Below are 19,714 nucleotides of genomic sequence, written 5' to 3' on the forward strand. Positions count from 1 at the left end.
TCAACGGACGTTGGGCACGTGGCGCTCTCCGAATTGCTGACGTAGATCTTCGACCGGTCGTACGGACCTCCGGCGAACCTGCAAGGAAGTCGGGCCGGGAAGGAGTTCCCGGCGACGACCCTCCGACGCTCAAGTCAGGCAAGTGGACAACAAAGAAGTGGCTCTCAAATCAGAGAATGCGTACCTCAGGCGAAGTGTGAGGCCCTTTATATAGAGCTGTGAAGGGGCTCACGCACACATATCGAGGCGAATACGTGTCCTCAGCCCATACCTCAGTATGTGCTTGTCAGAAAAGCTTACCTGACACCATACTGCTACAGTCCGAGCATATCTATGATGGGACAACGGAACCCTGTGTCATAAGATCCTGCGTATGGCCTGGTCGTTGAGCATATCCGCTGTCAGAAGCTGTTCCCTTGTCCTTTTGTCTCTTTTTACGCCATACCGAGTGTCCGGCCGGCCGGCAGTTCTCTCATGTCCGGGCGGTCGTAAGTGCTGGTCCGCTCGGGAGATTCCCGGTCGTGTACTCTGTGGACTGTTCGAAGTGTTGCTACTTTATGTCTTTGGCCGAGCGGGCTCCCCGATCGGCCCAGCGACCCTGTTCCCCATGATCGTCGGAACCCCGACTCCCCGCCAGGGTGTCTTTCAACCTTGTCGGTCACCCCAATCTTTATCCGCTCGGCCAAGCCTGTGGTTGACCTTTTGCCTTTCAACCTCCACGTGGCGTTGACTCTGCTTAGGGGGGGGCCCTCCTTACTGCCGGATCACTTGCCTCCCCTTCAAGTTTAGTCGAAAGAGACGATTAGCAACATGCAAGATCCCACGCCATTCAAGAAGTGTCTGCCGAGCGGCCCAAACCTAAAAAGAAGGTATGGACCCCAATGTTTTGCTCATTTCATCGGACAGACACGCATAATACAAGAGACTGCTGAAGCCTTCCCTTGATCGCCCACCCCGTGCCCCGAGGTGGCCACCGTCGATCGCCATCATCTGACAGGCGACAGCGCCCTCGTGAAGCCGATCGGATGATATCCGACAGGCGGCAAAGACAGACTCCCGAGCGGAATGTCGAAAAAGTTGCAAACTTCTACAAAGAAGGGATGGATCGGAAATCGCAGACCGGCTGTAAACTGGTCGCGGAAAACACAAAAAGCTCCGCACGGCGGTTTGTGTGGCCGAGCGGAATCTGTGGGTAGGATGATTTCAAGGTTGGAGGGGATGTCAAAACTATCTATCATAATGTCGGCGTCGCGCCGATCGAAGCGCGACTCCATGGTGGTATACCATGGGCCGAGGGCTTGGTCTTGTGGCTGGGAAGAGCTAGCCATTGTCCGAGCGGACGAAATCAAAAAAGACGAAAGAGGATAAAAGGAAGAAGATGGCAACGAAACAGTACCCCGAGGACGAAAACTTGGGAAAGAAATGCAAAGAAAACACCAGAACCAAGGAGAGAAAATAGGAGAACCTTATAACGAAGAGGAGGATCGAAGGAAGAACACCGAAGATCGTCGGAGAGCAGAGGAGCTGGGTCGCCGGAAAACTGAGAGCGAGAAGCTGTGAGGCACGCAAGAGCAAGAATGCGGCGAAGGAAGAAAGCGAAGCTTTTATAGGGTGGAGCCCGAGCGGCCTCCACCGTCGGATCCAGGTCGCGAAAATCGGAGCACGCATCGCGCCGTTCATTTCGAACCGCCTCGATCCCATCAGAACACCACGCCTCCGCCGTATAATGACGGCAACACCGCCACGTGGCATTCAGCTACTGGAACGCATTTAATGAGCGCGTGCTCGACCTTAATGATGGAGATTGGCGGAAACTTCGAAGAGATGCTGAGGAATGTTGACGTTGACTGGCGTTTTAGCTGCCCCTGGTTTCCGTGTGGATGGTAGTTGCAGGGGCGCCGCTCGGCCCAACTGATGGTCCAGTCAGTCGGACTAATCGCCTCCTTCGACTAGACTTGAAGGGGAGGCAAGTGATCCGGCAGTAAGGAGGGCCCCCCCCCTAAGCAGAGTCAACGCCACGTGGAGGTTGAAAGGCAAAAGATCAACCACAGGCTTGGCCGAGCGGATAAAGATTGGGGTGACCGGCAAGGTTGAAAGACACCCTGGCGGGGAGTCGGGGTTCCGACGCTCATGGGGAACAAGGTCGCTGGGCCGATCGGGGAACCCGCTCGGCCAAAGACATAAAGTAGCAACACTTCGAACAGTCCACAGAGTACACGACCGGGAATCTCCCGAGCGGACCATCACTTACGACCGGCCGGACGTGAGAGAACTGTCGGCCGACCGGACGCTCGGTATGGCGTAAAAAGAGACAAAAGGACAAGGGAACAGCTTCTGACAGCGGATATGCTCAACAACCAGGCCATACTCAGGATCTTATGACAGAGGGTTCCGTTGTCCCATCATAGATGTGCTCGGACTGTAGCAGTATGGTGTCAGGTAAGCTTTTCTAACAAGCACATACTGAGGTATGGGCTGAGGACACGTATTCGTCTCGATATGTGTGCGTGATCCCATTCACAGCTCTATATAAAGGGCCTCACACTTCGCCTATGATACGCATTCTCTGATTTGAGAGCCACTTCTTTGTTGTCCACTTGCCTAACTTGAGCGTCGGAGGGTCGTCGCCGGGAACCCCTTCCCGGCTCGACTTCCTTGCAGGTTCGCCGGAGGTCCGTACGACCGGTCGAAGATCTACGTCAGCAATTCAGAGAGCGCCACGTGCCCAGCGTCTGTTGATTCAGCGTTCGGACATGATCATCTAGCAAGGATAAATAGTCTACCTAGTGATTAGCAAGTTCAAGTAAGTTAAGGTAATCGAATGTTTGGCAAAGGAAAATCTTAAAGGAGTGAGCCTTAGGTGGTGAAGTCTTGGAAGAGTAAACTCTAAGCAAACAGAAAATCCTAGGGAAGTAGTGAGAAGTTTAGAGGAGTACAGTCGACCAAACCATTATATTGGATATCACTAACATTGTTTTACATTTATTATTTGTATCCATTGTGCTAATTCAGTATTATAGGAAAGTTTTAGTTGATTGGGCCACTTAAACATTAAATGGCAGATGAAATCCAAACAAGTCTAAAGGACTAGATATTTTGTAAGTAACTTAAGATAAACTCCTAGAGTGGAATAGTTCTTTTGAAAAGAACAATAAAATCGTATCCCAATTGAGACAAATCTTAGAAGGCTTCTTAATCGAGATCAAGATAAGATTATCTTTGTATATTACTCATGCATGTAATTATCTATTACATAATTCTATTTTGCATAATTATTTTAAAATTTGAATAATAAAATTAATTTTAAAATCCTAAAATACTATATGTGCTCCTTTTAACTATCGTTAAAAGGATATCTCTTTTTGTTTTTATTAATGATCAAAAGGACGCCCGTAATATATTTATCTTGACAAAAGAGCACCATTTAATTGGCATAATATGTGCAACAAATAACAACGAAGCCATATCATTCAGACTAAAAAAACCCTATTCCGATAAAATCCGGGCATCCTTTTCTTTTTAGCATAACTCCTGCTAACCAAAAGGATCGAGTATTGCAAAATTGGCTGAGTTACCTAAACTAAAGCCTCTCAACACTAACATGCAATAGATACTGCAAGCTCATAACCATTTGAAGAAGCTTAATCTACTGTCGTTCTCTATGGTCTCTTCAGATGAATCTGATGAGCTCTCTGTTGTGTCAGTGGAGCAGCTATTCCCTTGGTCTAGTCGCATCCGGTTAGCATTATCAGCAATCCATTTGGCCACTTCAGGAGTTGAAGCCCATTCTTGCAGCGCAGCCTTAGTTGACTCGAGAGTAAGATTTTCCCATTCTTCTTTTGTAAACTTTTTTGCTGGTATCTTGTGATAGGTTGAGTAGTAGTGATTGTTTTGCTGCTTTGCTCGTTTAGCTAGCGATGAATAGCTCTTTCCTGTAATACATATATGAAAGCAATACTTAGTTGATGAATGACAAACCAGTAGAATCACCACTGATGAAAGTGTTATTGTGAGCAAAATTATGCCAGTCAAAACACCACTGACGTAGTGGTTCGCACAACCCATGGAAGAAATGGAGGGCACACAAAATCAGAAACAGATCTTTTAGTGTAATGCACATAAATATAATTTGTCCAACATATGATTCAGCCTGTTAAGATTGCTTGATAATAACCAATTATTTTCCAAATTCCATCAATGTGTATAGAAAAATAAGTTCCACAAGCGAACATGTTCAAACCTCTTATTGGCGGCGAAGATAAGGTGTATGGACTTGAGCTTGCCCAAAGTACTCTTGTCATCTTCTTAGATGTAGGAGTCAAAAATTCAGCTTGCCTATGGGACAATGTGTTTTGCTGCAATGCACTTCCATTCTTTTTTGATGTGTGCCGCCTGAAGAAAAAAAAACTATTTACTGGATGCAAAAGAAGTAAACGTAGACTAATAATAACAAAGCCACGAAGAACTCACCATATCTTTGAATTAAAAAGAGAGCAGAAATTCCAAAAGACAGCTAGTGAGACCAATGCCAAAGGAATATCAAGAGTGCTCTACAAAGAAAAAGACAACATAATGTGGTAAAAATGCTACTAAAATGTTAACAGGAAAATGGAACCACATGGAAACTAGCTGGTAAAAGAGAGAACAGGATCAGCCAGTCAAACATATTATTAAGATAGCAAATAATGATAAAAAAACAGCATAAGACAGAGAGGAAACCAAGTTCATACCAGCTAGAAAGTTAAAAGGGCAAAAAACTAATAATGTGTAATCTATAACAATATGGTTGGGACTGCCAAGGGGAAAGAACCCTAATAATTAATTTCCCCAATCAGCATGTGTTTCACACAAGCCTGACTTCAACTAGCAAATTTTCCACATTGAGTCTTCCACTGCATGATTCTCTCTGCATGTTGACTCTTTGTAGCTGTAAGCTTATGTCTCGCATCAAGTCCATCTATCTGCCAATTCTGTTTCCTTCTCATCCAAAAACAGGAAAGCAACCTCCTCTCCAGCAGTTTACAATTTCTCATTCTCTGTGTAGTGCAGATATCATAATTCTTTGAGAAAAGTTCTGTATTCTGCTTAACAAGGATTATTCATAACAGTTCACTTCTGCAATTCTTCATCAGATTCCTATTCTGCAACCCTGCAGATTCCACTGTTCGTTATACCAATTTCAGCTACAAATGCTGGTCCCAAATTAGTTTGATTATTTACTTCACTGCAGAGTGCTGTGAATATGACCAGATTTGCTCCTGAACAGTGAGAATAATATTTCTTCATCAGGTTATCTCTGGTAGTGACAGCAACAAGGATCTCCAATCTTGTAAAAATGATCAGACTAGTGCTGTTCCAGATTTCTAGCACCTATTATTGCTGATATGCTAAGCCTTAATTTCCATATCTCAGTGATCCAGAATTGTGAAACCTCCAATTTATGGAAAAAAAAATTCACCTTCTTGGAATGGTTTTTTGATGGTAAAGCTTTCAACACGGGCATACCATCGATATATAAATTGACAAGTAGAGAGACTTTCTTCAGTGGCAAGTTGCTCAGTATACAACTTACATCTCAATTAGTTTCAACATTCATTAGTTCTTGGAGGTCATCCTATTGCTTGCACCACTCAAACTTCAAGTTCAGAGTTTAAAGCCTTAAGCATGTCTAATAACTCCCTTTTCTTTGCATTTAAAACCTACATATCATCTTACGAATGAATGCTCGTTTAGTCCCTCAACCATCTTTACAAGTTGGTTTGGTTCTATGCATACCTACTTTTTTAAATCAACTATTTGTCGCTAAACATACTAAATTACTAAATTCTACAGTAAACATACTAAATTACTAAATTCTACAGTAGCATTAATGTTGATTCAGTTATTGTTCAGGATTGGCAAGACTAGGAGAGAATTTAATATAGAGTAAAATTCTCAAAGATTATATCACTTGACCATGACACATTCTTTTGCACTATAGTTGACTCCTCTCCACTTAAATTCAATAATCGTCTAAGACACCTTTGCCTCCAAACTACAAACGGTGACACCTAGTGTGTTCGATCATCAACATCTTTAACTTGCATATCAACTTAAAAATTTACAAATTATTTGGCATGATTCCTTCATAATTAATTATGACCACAATGTTCATTATACTTAATTAAATTTTGTTTATATCTACCAAATTGAGAGTTCCACTTTGTATATGAGAGTTATATCTATCGATACTAGAAAAAATTGTTCTGAGTAATGTTTATTATAAAGCACTTAGTAATACGATAACTACATTTATGGATTTAATTTCCTCATCATGTCTACTTTAAATGAATTCATATTCTTGGTATCTAATTTATTCGACCATATTATAAGAAAAAATAATTACAATGCTTATTTATTTATCTTTCTAACTTATCTAAACACAAATTCAATTTTAAAATTGGAAAATATGCTAATTTGTCAAGAGAAATTTGTTCACCTTCATATGTTAACTCTATCACGTTGTGTAGATTCATCCTCACCATTAACTACCTCACATCCAACATTTTCATCCTATACAAACTTGTATGTTTGCTTATTTTAGAATGAGTGGCCAAAAATGAATAGCATAAAGTCAAAGGCGTTATAAGAGGAAAGTGCATTGATTTGTTACTCAGAGAAGAGACACTCAAAGACAACAAAAATGAAGCAAAGTTAGTAAAACAATTATTCCCTATACTTAGAAGCGACAACCCAAAAAAAGAAAACAATTCACTTGTACTCGAGTTCTCCTAAGTGGGGGAGAATAATGGATAGAAGGAAATTAATAGCGTATTAAAAGAAACAATATTAGATATAAATTAGAGAATAATTTAAGATTTAATTAAAGGCAATAATTAGAGAATATATTAAAATTGGTGCATCTTCAAATTTAATTTAAAGAGAGATTTTTATCATTTGGAGAAAAATGTTTCGTAATTCAGGGTTGTCATTCTTTTTTTTCTTTTTGGTAGTTAATTAGGAATAATTGTATTCTCAAATATGGTCTGGTAAGATTTCTTGATTTATATTATTTGTTTCCTAGTTTTCATTAGGGTAGGCTCTATTAAAAAAAAGTCCCTCTAATTGTCTTGATTGTCTTGTTTCAATCAATAAGAATTTGCATTTCACTTCTCTATTGCAAGTTATTTTCTTTTACTTCATTAATTTTGCTTCAATCTTCTATGTGATTTAAAGATTCGCTTTGGTGTTGCATAAATTCTCCACAGCTATTAAATTTATTTTGAGTGATTAATTTTAGAAAATTATTTAATAGGACCATATATTCTTGCAATTGTGCTTATATATGTTGCACATGTATTATGTAACCCATCTATTGTTTAAGTGGATAAGAACTTTAAAACTTTGATTATGTAATTCCATACAATCATTCCAACCTTTCAATCATGTTCCTCCTTTTCTCTCTGTCTTTGCCATTTTCTCTTGTCTATTCTTCTCTTCTATTGGTAGAATTTTCTTCATTTAATCTCGACTTTAATTCTAGTTTGTTTTTTTTTTTTCTGTAGATTGCTTTGCAGCTTATCCTCTCTTACCACTATTTTCTTTAATTTTTTTCTCACATCAAAACATATCTTCTTCTCCATCAACTTCTCTTTCCTATTTTCCCATTTTTAATTGGGGCATTATATATATATATATATATATGTCCTCTTCTACAAGTCTAGAGTGTAATTCTATCCTTCTCACAGCACAAGCATAATTTATTCTATCACCTCATTATTATATTGTTTCCTAACGTGCTTGCAGTTTTCTTTTTGGTTTATTATTTTAAGACATTTGGTTATGTTCATTTTAAATTGGATCCAACAAATATGTTGTGTTTTGTTGTTTTTATATGTTTGCTTTTCAATTATTACTGCAGTCAACAAGATAACTTTGATTATGTTCAAGCTTGTTTACTTTTCTTATCTAGCTTACATAGTTGTCAAAAGCGTAAGGCGCAAAGAAGAACTCAAGGGTCTTGGGGCTTAAAGCACAAGGCGAAGCGCGAGCTTTACAGAAAAAAACGTAATAAACAAAAGGACTATTATATTTATTAAAAGTCTTTGAAAATATCTTTAAAAATCCAAATAACCATAAACAAAATATTCTTTGATAAAGCTGTAGATTATTCAAAAAAACTCAAAAAAAAAAGTCAAAAGTCTTTGAAAATGTGATAGATAAAATATCAAATATCAAAATGATCATCTTCTTCATCTTCATTGTCCAAATCTACGTCATCATCAGCTCCATCGCTTGATTTGTATCCATCGGTATCTTTTTCTTCAATTTCATCGTTAAGGTTAATCTCTTCATCTACAAGACTAGTTTGAACTGAAAATTCCTTTCTTTTCGCTGAAGCAGATGATGATGCTCTTTTTAAAGAAGACGCATTTCGAGATCGAAAGCCATATGCACTTTCACCAACCCCCAAATGTTCGTGCTACATCACTCCAACGCAAATCTTCACCTTCATAGACAAAATCACTATCATTGTCTTTATCACTGTCATCCAATTTTCCTAACAACCATTCATTACTATCATCTATCTCTGACAAAGTAATAAGATCAATCTTATTTCACATGTCATATCTTCGCCTCAAAGCTCTGTTGTACTTGATATATACTAAATCATTCAATCGTTATTGAGACAACCTATTTCTTTTCTTAGAATGTATCTAAAAAAAATTAAAAAGCAAAAGATTACGTCCATAATATAAATTTTAATATGTATTAAAAAAACTTCAACTTACATATTTAAAAACACTCCAATTACGTTCACAGCCTGAAGAAGAGCATGTGAGGTTTAAAATCTTCATTGCAAATGTTTTTAATGCACCATAAGAAGATCACCAATCAACTTGAAATACAAAACATATAAATTATAAGATTAACTTTATTACCATCCAATATTGATATTGCACAATATATTATTTATAAATTTATCTAGTGATTTTGAAGTTCTTTGTCCGATAGCTATTGCAAAAAGTCCTGCTTTCTTATATTTTTCCAATTGATTTGTGATCTTATCTTGTAAATCCTCACCTCTCAACAATCTAGATATGCATTCGTACAAACCCTCCATCACTTCTGTATCATTTTCTATGTCAGGATTTGAGTAAAAACACTCTGGATTCAAGAAATATCCAGCTGCGTGCAAAGGTCGATGGAGTTGAACGTGTTCCATCTTGTCTCAATGAATTCAAAAAACGCTACGATATTTTCTCTTCATCATTTTTAAATGACGCAGCAATAGCCTCTTTGGCCCTGTCCATTAACTCATAATAATAACCTATAGGAGACATTTTTTTCACCGTTTACCCTCGGCAATACTTTCACTAATGGGCTATCAACTTTTAATTCAAACACCATATTTTTCCAAAAAGAAGGCAACAATATCACTTCTGCTACATGTTTTCCAACTGCCTTTCTAGAAAATCGACTATTTGCTCACTTTTCAGATGTAAACATCTTTCTTAGATTTGCTTGTTTGTACATGAAACCACTTTAAAGTAAAAAAAAAAAAAAAAAAAGCAATTGCGAAATGTGTTTTTGCAGTTCTTACCATGTCTCCGTCTAATAAACTCTCTCATCATGCTCAATACTTATGGTCTGTTGTAAATATAATCATTCACCATCAGCACTCATTCATGCAATTTTCTAAGATGAGGAATTTTGAATATATCCTCGAGAACATCTAAACAATGAACTGCATAGGGAGCCAGTACAAGTGTGGAAATCGATTTTCCAAAAGACAACCTGAAAAACAAAATTAGTCCAAAAGAATTAAAAATATGATCCAATTATTAATTGGAAGTAACCAAAATTTAAAATATTACCTACATTGACATTGCAACTTGCATTATCTGTTACAATCTGGACCACATTTTTTTCTCCAATGCGATAACAAATTTAGAAAGTAATGTGAATAGCCTGAAGCATCAACTGATTCAACAAATATGCTTCTTTTGGGACCATTCACCAAAAAATTTATAAGAGTCCTACCCTTTTTATCCGTCCATCCATCTGCACACCCAAATTTAACATGATCTTCTTCATGGAATTTGAGAAGCAAGTTTGTATTTGCCAACTTCTTCAAATACTTAACTCTCACTTTATGATATGATGGAGGTTTCGTCCCCGATCCAAATTGTCCAATAGCTTCAATACAAGGCTCAAAAGAATCATATTTAACAGCATTGCAAGAATCATTCCATCTTGCAAATTTCTCAACTGCATTATCTCTTAGCTTCTTTTCCTTTTCATCAAATTGTCCTTTTTTTTGCACACCTTTGTTTGACAATTTCATTAGCATCTTTCATAAAATAAAGATTCATAGGTCCAGTTTGTTTACACTTTTTACCTTGGACTGTAGGATGGATGCTTGGATCAAATATTGGTCGTTTCCCTTTCACTTTAGTTTGATAATCATCTTCATGTTCTTCCAAATCTTCCCGATCATCAATATCATCAAAATGAGGAATATCATCCATTTGATTCTTCAAATTATTCTTTTTTTTGCATGAACTCTCTAATTTCTTCTTTAACATGCTCGTGACATTTCGAACAAGCTTTCACATTTGTATTGCCCTCAACTAAATGTAGCTTGTGTCAATAAATTCCTCCATTTGTTATTTTACCACAAAAAATATAACCGACAATATTTGGATTTTTAGGATCCGCACATGTTGCATAATTCCAAGCAATATCTTTTCGAGTGGATGAAATTGTTATATTTGACATGGTTATGAATCAAGAGTCAAGACCGCTGTAATCAATAGTAAACAATCAATAAGTAAAAAAATATAAAACAGTAAAAAATAAATTATCAAGATATAAATCTGATTTATATGTATTAATAAAATTTATTAGATTTTTTTAAATATATTTTTTGTTTTATTTTAAATATTTTTTTGTATATTTAAATCTGATTTATATAAATTTAAAAAATTTATTAGATTTTTAAAATTTTAATTTATTTTTATATCTGTAAATTAAATTTATATGAATTTAATAAAATTTATCAATTTTTTATATTTTAATTTTTCTATATATTTAAATTAGATTTTCGTGATTTAATAAAATCTATTAAAACAATTATTTAAATATATTTAAATTTAATTTTCATAAATTAATAAATTTATTAGAATTTTTTATTTTAAATATGTTTTTATATATTTTATCAGGATAAATTAATTAGATTTTCTAAAAGGAGGTTTGAACTACCTATTTAAATTTGGAGTTGATTGAATAAATTAAATGCAAAGTTTGAAAAAAAAAAAAAAACGTGATTCTACAACTCACGACCGCGACACCAGAGGCGCCTCCAACGCCGTCGGAGGCATCCCACGATGCCTCCCGGCGCCACGGAGGCTTCCCGCAACGCCTCCAGCACTGCCAGAAGCGGCATAAGACGCCTCCGGCGACGCAGGAATCCCAAGATGCCTCGAACTTAAGGAATTAACAAAAACTAAGAGCTAACCTCAAAACGAAGAGGCAGGTGATCGAAGAAGCAGCAGCAACAGCAGACGCGAAGAAGCAACAACGACAGACGAAGAGACGAAGGTTTAAAGAGGTTTAATTAAGGCTTTAAATAAAATAAAAAATAAAAAAGGAATGCTTTTGCGAAGCGATTGTTGTCGCTTCTGCGCGAAGTGCTTGCTTCCTAAACCTCTTAGGCTTCGCCTCGCTTTGCGCTTAAGCGAGCGCTTTTAACAACTATGCTAGCTTATTGAAACTTATTTATTAAAAATGTTATAGAGCTCAACCTTTTATTGAGCTTCTCTCGGGACATTATTGTCCTTGTAATTTGGTTAAGGCATTGCTACAATAAAAGAAATATATTATGTATTTTAACACCAAATAGGTAATATGAAATTCTAAAATTTGTAAAATACAATTATATTTTTATATATTTGAATACAAAACTAAATAAACAACATGAAAATTGAGCTTTAGATAAACAAATATCCAGGTTTACAAATTATTGACGAACTTACTCCATGAAACTTAACGAACCAAGTTCATCACTCTATGAACACCCTACTCATCTATTCATTCACAGTCCTATCAATTATCACTTGTTTACTTTTATTGTTCATTTATTTTGATTAATTAAGTACTCTATTGGATATTACTTTAATGTTGATCGCCTAGCCCCCACAGGAGTGCCCAGTTGGTTAGAGGATGACAAATTTATTACAATGAGACAGGGATCAATTTCCGACAAGTGCATGCCCTCGGGAAAAAAAAACTCCTTTCACCCCCTAGCTACTTGATAGTCGGCTATAAGCTAACCCCGTGATTTACCTCCCTTCACATAACCTAGGAAGGGACTTTGAGGGGCGCCTAGGTGAGCGTAATCACCTTTTTTGTTACAATTTAATGTTGATCACTTAGACCCGGGCGCATGGCTCTGCACTATGCAATGGATTAGCTGGCCTAAAATTGTCATTTAAGTACCAGCTTATAATATGAATTGAAACACTACAAATCAAACACCAATCATAAGTTACATAAATTGTTAAGAGGATACCATACCTGCAAAACAAATATCACCCCTGTTAAACGCATTGCCCACTTCACAAACTGAGCTATGCCAGCATCTACACTTCCATCATCAGAGAGAACAAATTTTCTCACAGTCCAGTAGCCTAAAGCAGCTCCTGCTAAGACTATTCCCACTACTACAAAAACTGAAACCTGTACAAAGTTACACAGGATGTTTTAAGATGTAAGATTCAACATAATGGAACCTATAACCATAAAAAGGGTTTGTGACTCTGACAAACAGATGCATGGACATTTAGAATCTACATGCCTAAAGCTTGTTGGGTGTGACATAGGTCATAGTGTCAGACATAATTTTTACTAATTTAGGCTAATATATGCAAAATTTTGAATTCAAATTTACATAAATTGTTGCTGAGAGATATATGTAACCAAAACAGGAACTTTTAAAGTCTGTTAAGGCCAGTATATGTTTATGCCAAGTGTATTTCTAAAAGCACATAACATAAGTAACCAAGTATCCTGATTGACACATTCCAAATAAGGCCTAGGAACATCATTTAAACTATCTGCCTAATAAGCAGCAAGTGGTGCAAAATAAACAAAGAAGATTTTATTAGAGTAATACCCAATACTTAGTGTGAAAATAATTATTAAAACATGAAAATGAAACTTCTCCACAAAAACAGAATTACAGATGGGAACACTTACAGGATTGTGCAACTCTTCATTCAATCCAAAACTAACCAGCAGAGAATTAACCAATATGGAAAAGTAGTGTGCAACAAATGAACCAAGACCAAGCTGCAAATAACAAAAATAATACAAGCCCTCTTCTATTCAAAAAGTACCTTTTAATAAAATAATGAACAAGACACAAACAGGGAAAGAATTTCATACCACAGATCCATAGATTGTAATATATAGAATGTTTTTCCTTCCAGTAGGTAGTAACTTCATCCCCTACAACAAAGATGAAATAAACAACATGGCGCTAAAAACAAGCCTGTCAATTTATTAGTTGATTCTTAATTGATTCATTACAAGATCCACACTTTTATATGAAACCCCCTTCAAGGGACATATACCCAAGTGATAGAGAGTACATATGTCATGGCAAATGATGCAACTCAAACTACCACGGGAAGTCAAAGTCTAGACAGATCGGACAACCAATTATATAGAAGGAAAAGCAGCTAAGGGGGGTTTGACAAGCTTCCACCAATGATGAAGCAGCCAGACACAATAACTGAAATTGAGCAGATATAGGAGTGCAACTGATAGTATACTCCGGTGATGCCAAACAAAAAAAAGGTTTTTAAAGGGCTAAAAAATTTTGGGCAAATTCACACAACAGAAATCTAGCAAATATAGGAGTACAATTGATAGTACCGTTGGTAGTATCAGTCTATCCAGTGACTATTATTATTCTAAAAGAGAGAAATGTGTGAAGCATAAGATGTGTTATATAATAAAAAACATAAAAATGAAGTAGGTCAAGCTAAGTAGGCACCAATAGAAAATTTAGTTTGTGCTTTGTTAGTAGCGAACTTGGGCCTAATTTTGAAATCATACTATCAAATTATTATTAAGTAAACGACGGGACAATAGCTATGGGTAAGATTAACCATAGAAGATTTGTGTGATTTTAGAGGGCCAACAAAGTGAATAGGGACTGAATCAAGTGTTGCAAGATCAAAAAGTTAAAAGATGGCACATGTTCACTCAACCTACTTGGCACAAGGCCATCTTATGAAGAAAAACTAGTTGTACATCGGGCCTCAGTCTACATGGCAAGTGACCCTAAGGAGGACAGATTCTCCCTTTGAGGCCTACAAGAGGGGAGCACAGAGCTGTGAAGAATGATTAATTGACACCTCAGACAAGCTCATTTAACTCTCTCTGCCTCAACCAGCAACGTATCGACTCCGCCAAATCCAATAGTCTAGTTTCAAACACCACCAAAGCCAACCTCACACCCATTACAATGCATGAACTGCTCAAACCTTCACTGAAACTGATCCACTTCGATTAAACCTATGGTAGTCCAGTCAAATTGAATCTGATTTCCTATTCAACCCAGCTGAGTTCAATAACTGAAGTCTGAGCTGAGGCTTAAAAGCTAGCAAATTTCCACATTTATTATAAGCCTGACAATTCTAATGTTTATTTGATTGAGAAAGTGGAGCTCTAGTATGGTACTTTCCTGCAAAAATCATGATATTGAAAATATGGCATGAACTTGTGAAAACATTCAATTATAAATAATCAATTATCACCAATAGCATCAATTCCATCTCATACCTGAAATAGGAGTATCAAGATAATGAGAACAACCCCCAAGGCCATAGAACTACTGTAGTAAAATGGTACCCAACTGCTGATAATAGGGGCAACTAGAAGTAAGACAAATCCAAGACCAAGAAAAAATAGACGCCACTGTTGAAACTCTGCAAATAGTAAAAATTTTAAAAAGAAAAAAGAAGGTAGGCAATTAGCTAAATGTAGTTCAGATCTATTTAAGTTCATATGAATAGTAACAAAGCTAGTAAAGATGGCTCAACCTTCATCAAGAGAAACTGTCAAGGCAATAGACATTTTATCATCAGTATTAATGTCAATATATCTATCTTCGTAAGGTGAGATCACTGAACTCCATTGACCGTGTTGAAGAGATTCCCAGACTTCCTCGTTGCATTGACATAGACCCATAGACACATTTCTATAAATAATTCAAAATATGGGAAATAATTCATATAGATGATGATATAATAGGAGATAGAGCTCAATGGCGTAAAAGGATTCATACAGCCGACCCCACTTAGTGGGAAAAGGCTTGGTTGTTGTTGTTGTTGTATGGGAAATAATTCATAAGTAAATTGTCTAGGAGAGGCACAATCAATGATCTGTAATATATTTTGGAATTAACATGTGAAATAATTGTCAAGGAATCTGACCTATGGAAGCATATTTGTATCTTTTCACGAAGTCTGTCAGGAGTGACTTCATCAATTTTCAAATTGACACGCACAACACTGGCATAAAATTTAAGGTTCAACCTTGATATGCCAGTCACATGAATCCTCTGACAAAGTGTTGTGCCAAATTCAAGAGTTGGATTTTCCAAATTAATATCTGCATCAAACAGGCGAGGAACGTTTTTTTTTGGTAACTCATAACTCTATGGAAAAGAATTCTAAAATAACATGGATGTTAGCTCCAAGAAAAATAAGTCCAGAGGCAATATTCCAAATAAATAAATAATCGATGACAAGATAACTCATCTTAAGCTTATTGCGAATATATTCTTTAAATTTTATCTCTTATTACTTTAGAAACTTTAGACACATTCAAATAGACAATATTAATTATTGAAACATGGAAAGTTACGATATAATCCAAGAGATAGGTAGAGAACGATGATATCTTCAGAGAATGTTAAAAACAAATGACTACTGGAAATGAAAACGTCAGGATAATTCCCTGGCTTTGCTAGGGCAGGGGGAAAAGCGTGTTTTGGCTTCGGGATTCACGAAGAGGGCAGCGTACCACGGAGAGGCATCTTCTGGTCCGAGGAGACAAAGGGAAGCGAGGCGAGTGCTAGGAGTGAGTAGACGAGGAGGAGGAAGAGGGGAGGAGGAAGCGGAGAGTGCTCCATCGCCACCCACCTCGAGAACGCCTCGCTCTCTCCCCTTCAGTCTCGTCTCTTCAAGGGAAACAAGGTCTCCCATTTAAAGACTTCCCAGCGAGCGAGCTTGGCTCAGCCGTGAACTCAAATCTTGGTGTGGGCTCGAATGGGACTGATTTCGAGATGGTGAAACCACACGGACCCAATGAGCCAGAGAGAAAGGGCTTAATTGGAAAAACGCAGATATATTTTTTAAACTTTTAATTCATGCAAACAACCCCTCTAATTATCTATATCTTCAAAAGCACACTTTTTTATATAAAATTTTTTTTAAAAAAAAAAACACATCTATCCATATTTGAATACCCAACTTACTCCATCTTAAATCAAACTTCTAGTCCATTATATATTTCACAACATCTTTCATCGATATCAATCAAATCCATTTACTATCTATTCAATCTCTACAAATTCAAATCACATATTAGAGACAGACAAATCTATTATAACATTTTCGATAGAACCCAATCACTTTGGGAGCGATTGAACCAACACCTGCTTGACCTTGACCTTGGTTTGCTCTTCTCGATTTGTGTACTTGAATGTACCACCTTAAGCAATCTACTCAGGGCACTAACCTTACTAGCCTAATCTTTATGTTTGTTCTATAAGGTCCAACAAACTCACATTAGTGTAAACTAATGTGAATTCATACAAACACTGAAAAAGACCAAAAACTCCTACATTAAAATATTGGGGAAAAAAAAAGAAAAACATATACCTTCTGTCTTTTGAATATACAAAAGAAAAGAAAAATGTTGGCTTTTTGTCTTTATCGTTCAAACAAGCACTCAGAGAAAATAAAAATCCTCATACACAACAACTAAGCTGCTCACTAAGATGACTATGGATCCTGACTGAAATGTGGTATTCAGAGACTTAGAAAGCTATTGTTAATCTCATGATGACAATCGAAGGCCCTTAACCGGTGCATATTAAATGCTAAGAATCATTATTATTGTAAAGGAAGACAAAAAAAATGGTAAGTAATAACGGAACTTCACGCACTGCATGGCCACACGTCTATCTTAATGATTTGAAATAACTTGTATCCGACAAGATTTTTTCATTTATTTGATCATATGTTGTGATTGTTTGTGTACTCGTATATCGATGCTTCTTAGTATAATACTTTTGGAGAATTGGAAGGTTCTTTTTTTATTTTCCTTATTTTATAAGCTATATATCATGCATATTAACATATGGTGAATCGATTATGAGTGTGGTTGGTTATTGGATTAATATTTCAGAAACAAACAGGGGGTGTTAGGATTTTATTTTAGAAATTTTGTACATATTGCAAGTAGTCAGTTTGAATGTGTAAGAAGTTTGATATACATGTAATGATTAGATGACTCTTTGTTTTGACATGTAAAGAAAATTGTGATTTGAGTTGTTATTTAGTTATTCGGTAAAAGTTGCAATTGAGGTAATGTTTGGAAAAATGGTGTACTATATTGCTAATGTTGATCTAAAAGAGTACTCATACGTAGTTCTCCTATCGGATATATCTGAAAAAATATAGAAGAATCATAATAAATGGAAAGAAAGTAATTTTGTTATTGCTATTGAAATTACCTGAGAGACCTAATTTGTTTGTTGTTAAATTCACCAACACCAAACTATACAATACACTCAAGTTCATTGGTGGGAAATTGTATTCTTCGTTCCTCTCTATTTTCATGTTCCTTGATTAATAACCATGCTCAATGCTCAGTCCTCCATTTCCTCTTACCATTTGCGTAACAATTGTTGTCATTTACCACACATGCAACAATCCATTTCAACCATCCACGAGTACTGCAACAATAATACAACCTACTTGATTATTTTTTTTTTTGAGATTTTGTCATTTTGACACCAAAACAGTTGTCTTTCTAGCACAAACACAAGAGATGTTTTCAAATTGTAAGTTATCGATTGTGGCGCTATTATAGAAAGAAGACTCCATTGATGTAACCTACAATAATGAAATAATATCATTATTTTAACATATTCGAATCCTAATAATTTTTCTCCAAATTTAATTGAAACATAGGCATTATCTTCCCACCAAATTAAAAATCTTTGTCCGATTAAAACCATATTAATGAGCAAACTGCTACAATCAAATACTTGTACTCTACGATGTAGTTCTTCACTCGATACTATGTGCTTCTTTTGGGATGCAGGAACTAAGATGTTGAAAAATTTGAACAAATCCAACCAAATATAACATATAATAAGTACTACAAAACATGTCTACCTTAATATACCACGAGGGTAGTTTTGTCAGTCAAAAAATTATATTAACACATCAAAAATTAAACTAACAGTGAGGGCTGTAGGGACCGGATAGTTTTAATTTCTAGGACCGCGATGTAATGTTTTGAAAGTATGAAGATCGGGATGTTTTCTTCTCCAAACTATAGGATAGCGAAATGTAATTCCCTCTTTCGTTTTTTCAATGTAACTCAACTTACCTACTAAACCCAACTCTGCTACCCTTTTATTCTCTTTTAACTTGTTAATTTTTCTTATTTTATTTATTTAAACTTAATTTTAGAATATTTCTTTATAAAGTGGCCGAATGAAATTTTCTGCATTTATCCACTAACATGGTTCTGAGAGCATATGGCCGGTCCTCGGCTGGCGGTCCGATGGTTAAAATATGGAATATTATTATATGATCATTTTAGAATTAAAATTTGATGTGTTCGAGCATGTTTTCCTTCTATATCTTGTTACTTATACTAATAGCTAGTAGTCACCCATAATATACCTCCTCCGTGTTGACCTAAGGATGTATTTATAAGACGTTGAGGATGAACAAATTATCTTTTGTACCACGTGAAAGCACATGGCCTTCTAAACGGTTAACCAATTTGATTATGTCTGAAAGTCGAAAGGATGGATGCTGGGGGCGTGGCGCTTCTGCTGACCTCCTGTTGATTTCGCTCCCGCATGCAACACAAGCAGTGTTAGTGTCGAGCCAGGGAAGGGGTCCCCGACGATGGCCCTTCGACGCTCAAGTCAGTCTCTGGCGAAGCAAGAAGAAGAAAAAAGAATGTATTGCAACAGTAGAAATCACGTATAAAGCATACCTCCGCAAATACTTGGACCCCCTTTATATAGAACTACGGAAGCGTGCGTGCACGCTTCCTCAGGCGAGCACGCATCTCAAACCTTTCCCTGAAAAGACGTGTCAGTAAAGTGCCCCAACACAGTACCTTAACGGGTCAAGCATATCTCTGAATTGACAGTGGAAGCTTTTGTCGTACGATCTTCTGTCTGACCATGCCCCCTATCAACGACACTAGATCCCAGAAGGATGTCTAAGGATATCTTGCTGTGTCTGTTGCTTGGCCGAGCGGAATGGTCGCCCGGTTGGAATTCTGCTATCCTTGCGCTGTCTGCTGTCATGCCGAGCGGGATAGCCGCTCGGCTGAAAGTCCCTTGTCCGAGTGTCATCCGTTGCTGGGCCGAGCGGGATGGCCGCTCGGCCGGAAGCCCATTGTA

At 36.9% G+C, this 19,714-nt stretch overlaps 1 protein-coding gene across 4 annotated transcripts; it reads right to left on the reverse strand.

Moving 5' to 3' along the window:
- Nucleotides 1-3,375: 3,375 nt before the first annotated feature.
- LOC122019742 lies at nucleotides 3,376-16,262 on the reverse strand. Of its 4 annotated transcripts, none has more exons than XM_042577239.1 (10): nucleotides 16,078-16,262; nucleotides 15,486-15,663; nucleotides 15,093-15,250; nucleotides 14,833-14,978; nucleotides 13,429-13,482; nucleotides 13,240-13,332; nucleotides 12,559-12,720; nucleotides 4,471-4,550; nucleotides 4,241-4,392; nucleotides 3,376-3,932 (listed from the first exon to the last, which is right to left on the reverse strand). In XM_042577239.1, exons 1-10 carry the CDS (start codon nucleotides 16,184-16,186, stop codon nucleotides 3,622-3,624), a joined length of 1,443 nt encoding a protein of 480 aa, XP_042433173.1. In that variant the 5' UTR covers nucleotides 16,187-16,262; the 3' UTR covers nucleotides 3,376-3,621. The 4 variants fall into 4 exon arrangements, with proteins under 4 accessions (XP_042433173.1, XP_042433172.1, XP_042433174.1 ...); XM_042577238.1 differs by having other exon boundaries at nucleotides 13,429-13,491; nucleotides 16,078-16,261; XM_042577240.1 differs by lacking the exon at nucleotides 15,486-15,663 and having other exon boundaries at nucleotides 13,429-13,491; nucleotides 16,078-16,216.
- Between the last annotated feature and the right edge of the window lie 3,452 nt (nucleotides 16,263-19,714).

This window comes from Zingiber officinale, chromosome 9A (genome assembly GCF_018446385.1).
Source record: "Zingiber officinale cultivar Zhangliang chromosome 9A, Zo_v1.1, whole genome shotgun sequence".
In the NCBI taxonomy this organism is placed as follows: Eukaryota; Viridiplantae; Streptophyta; class Magnoliopsida; order Zingiberales; family Zingiberaceae; genus Zingiber; species Zingiber officinale.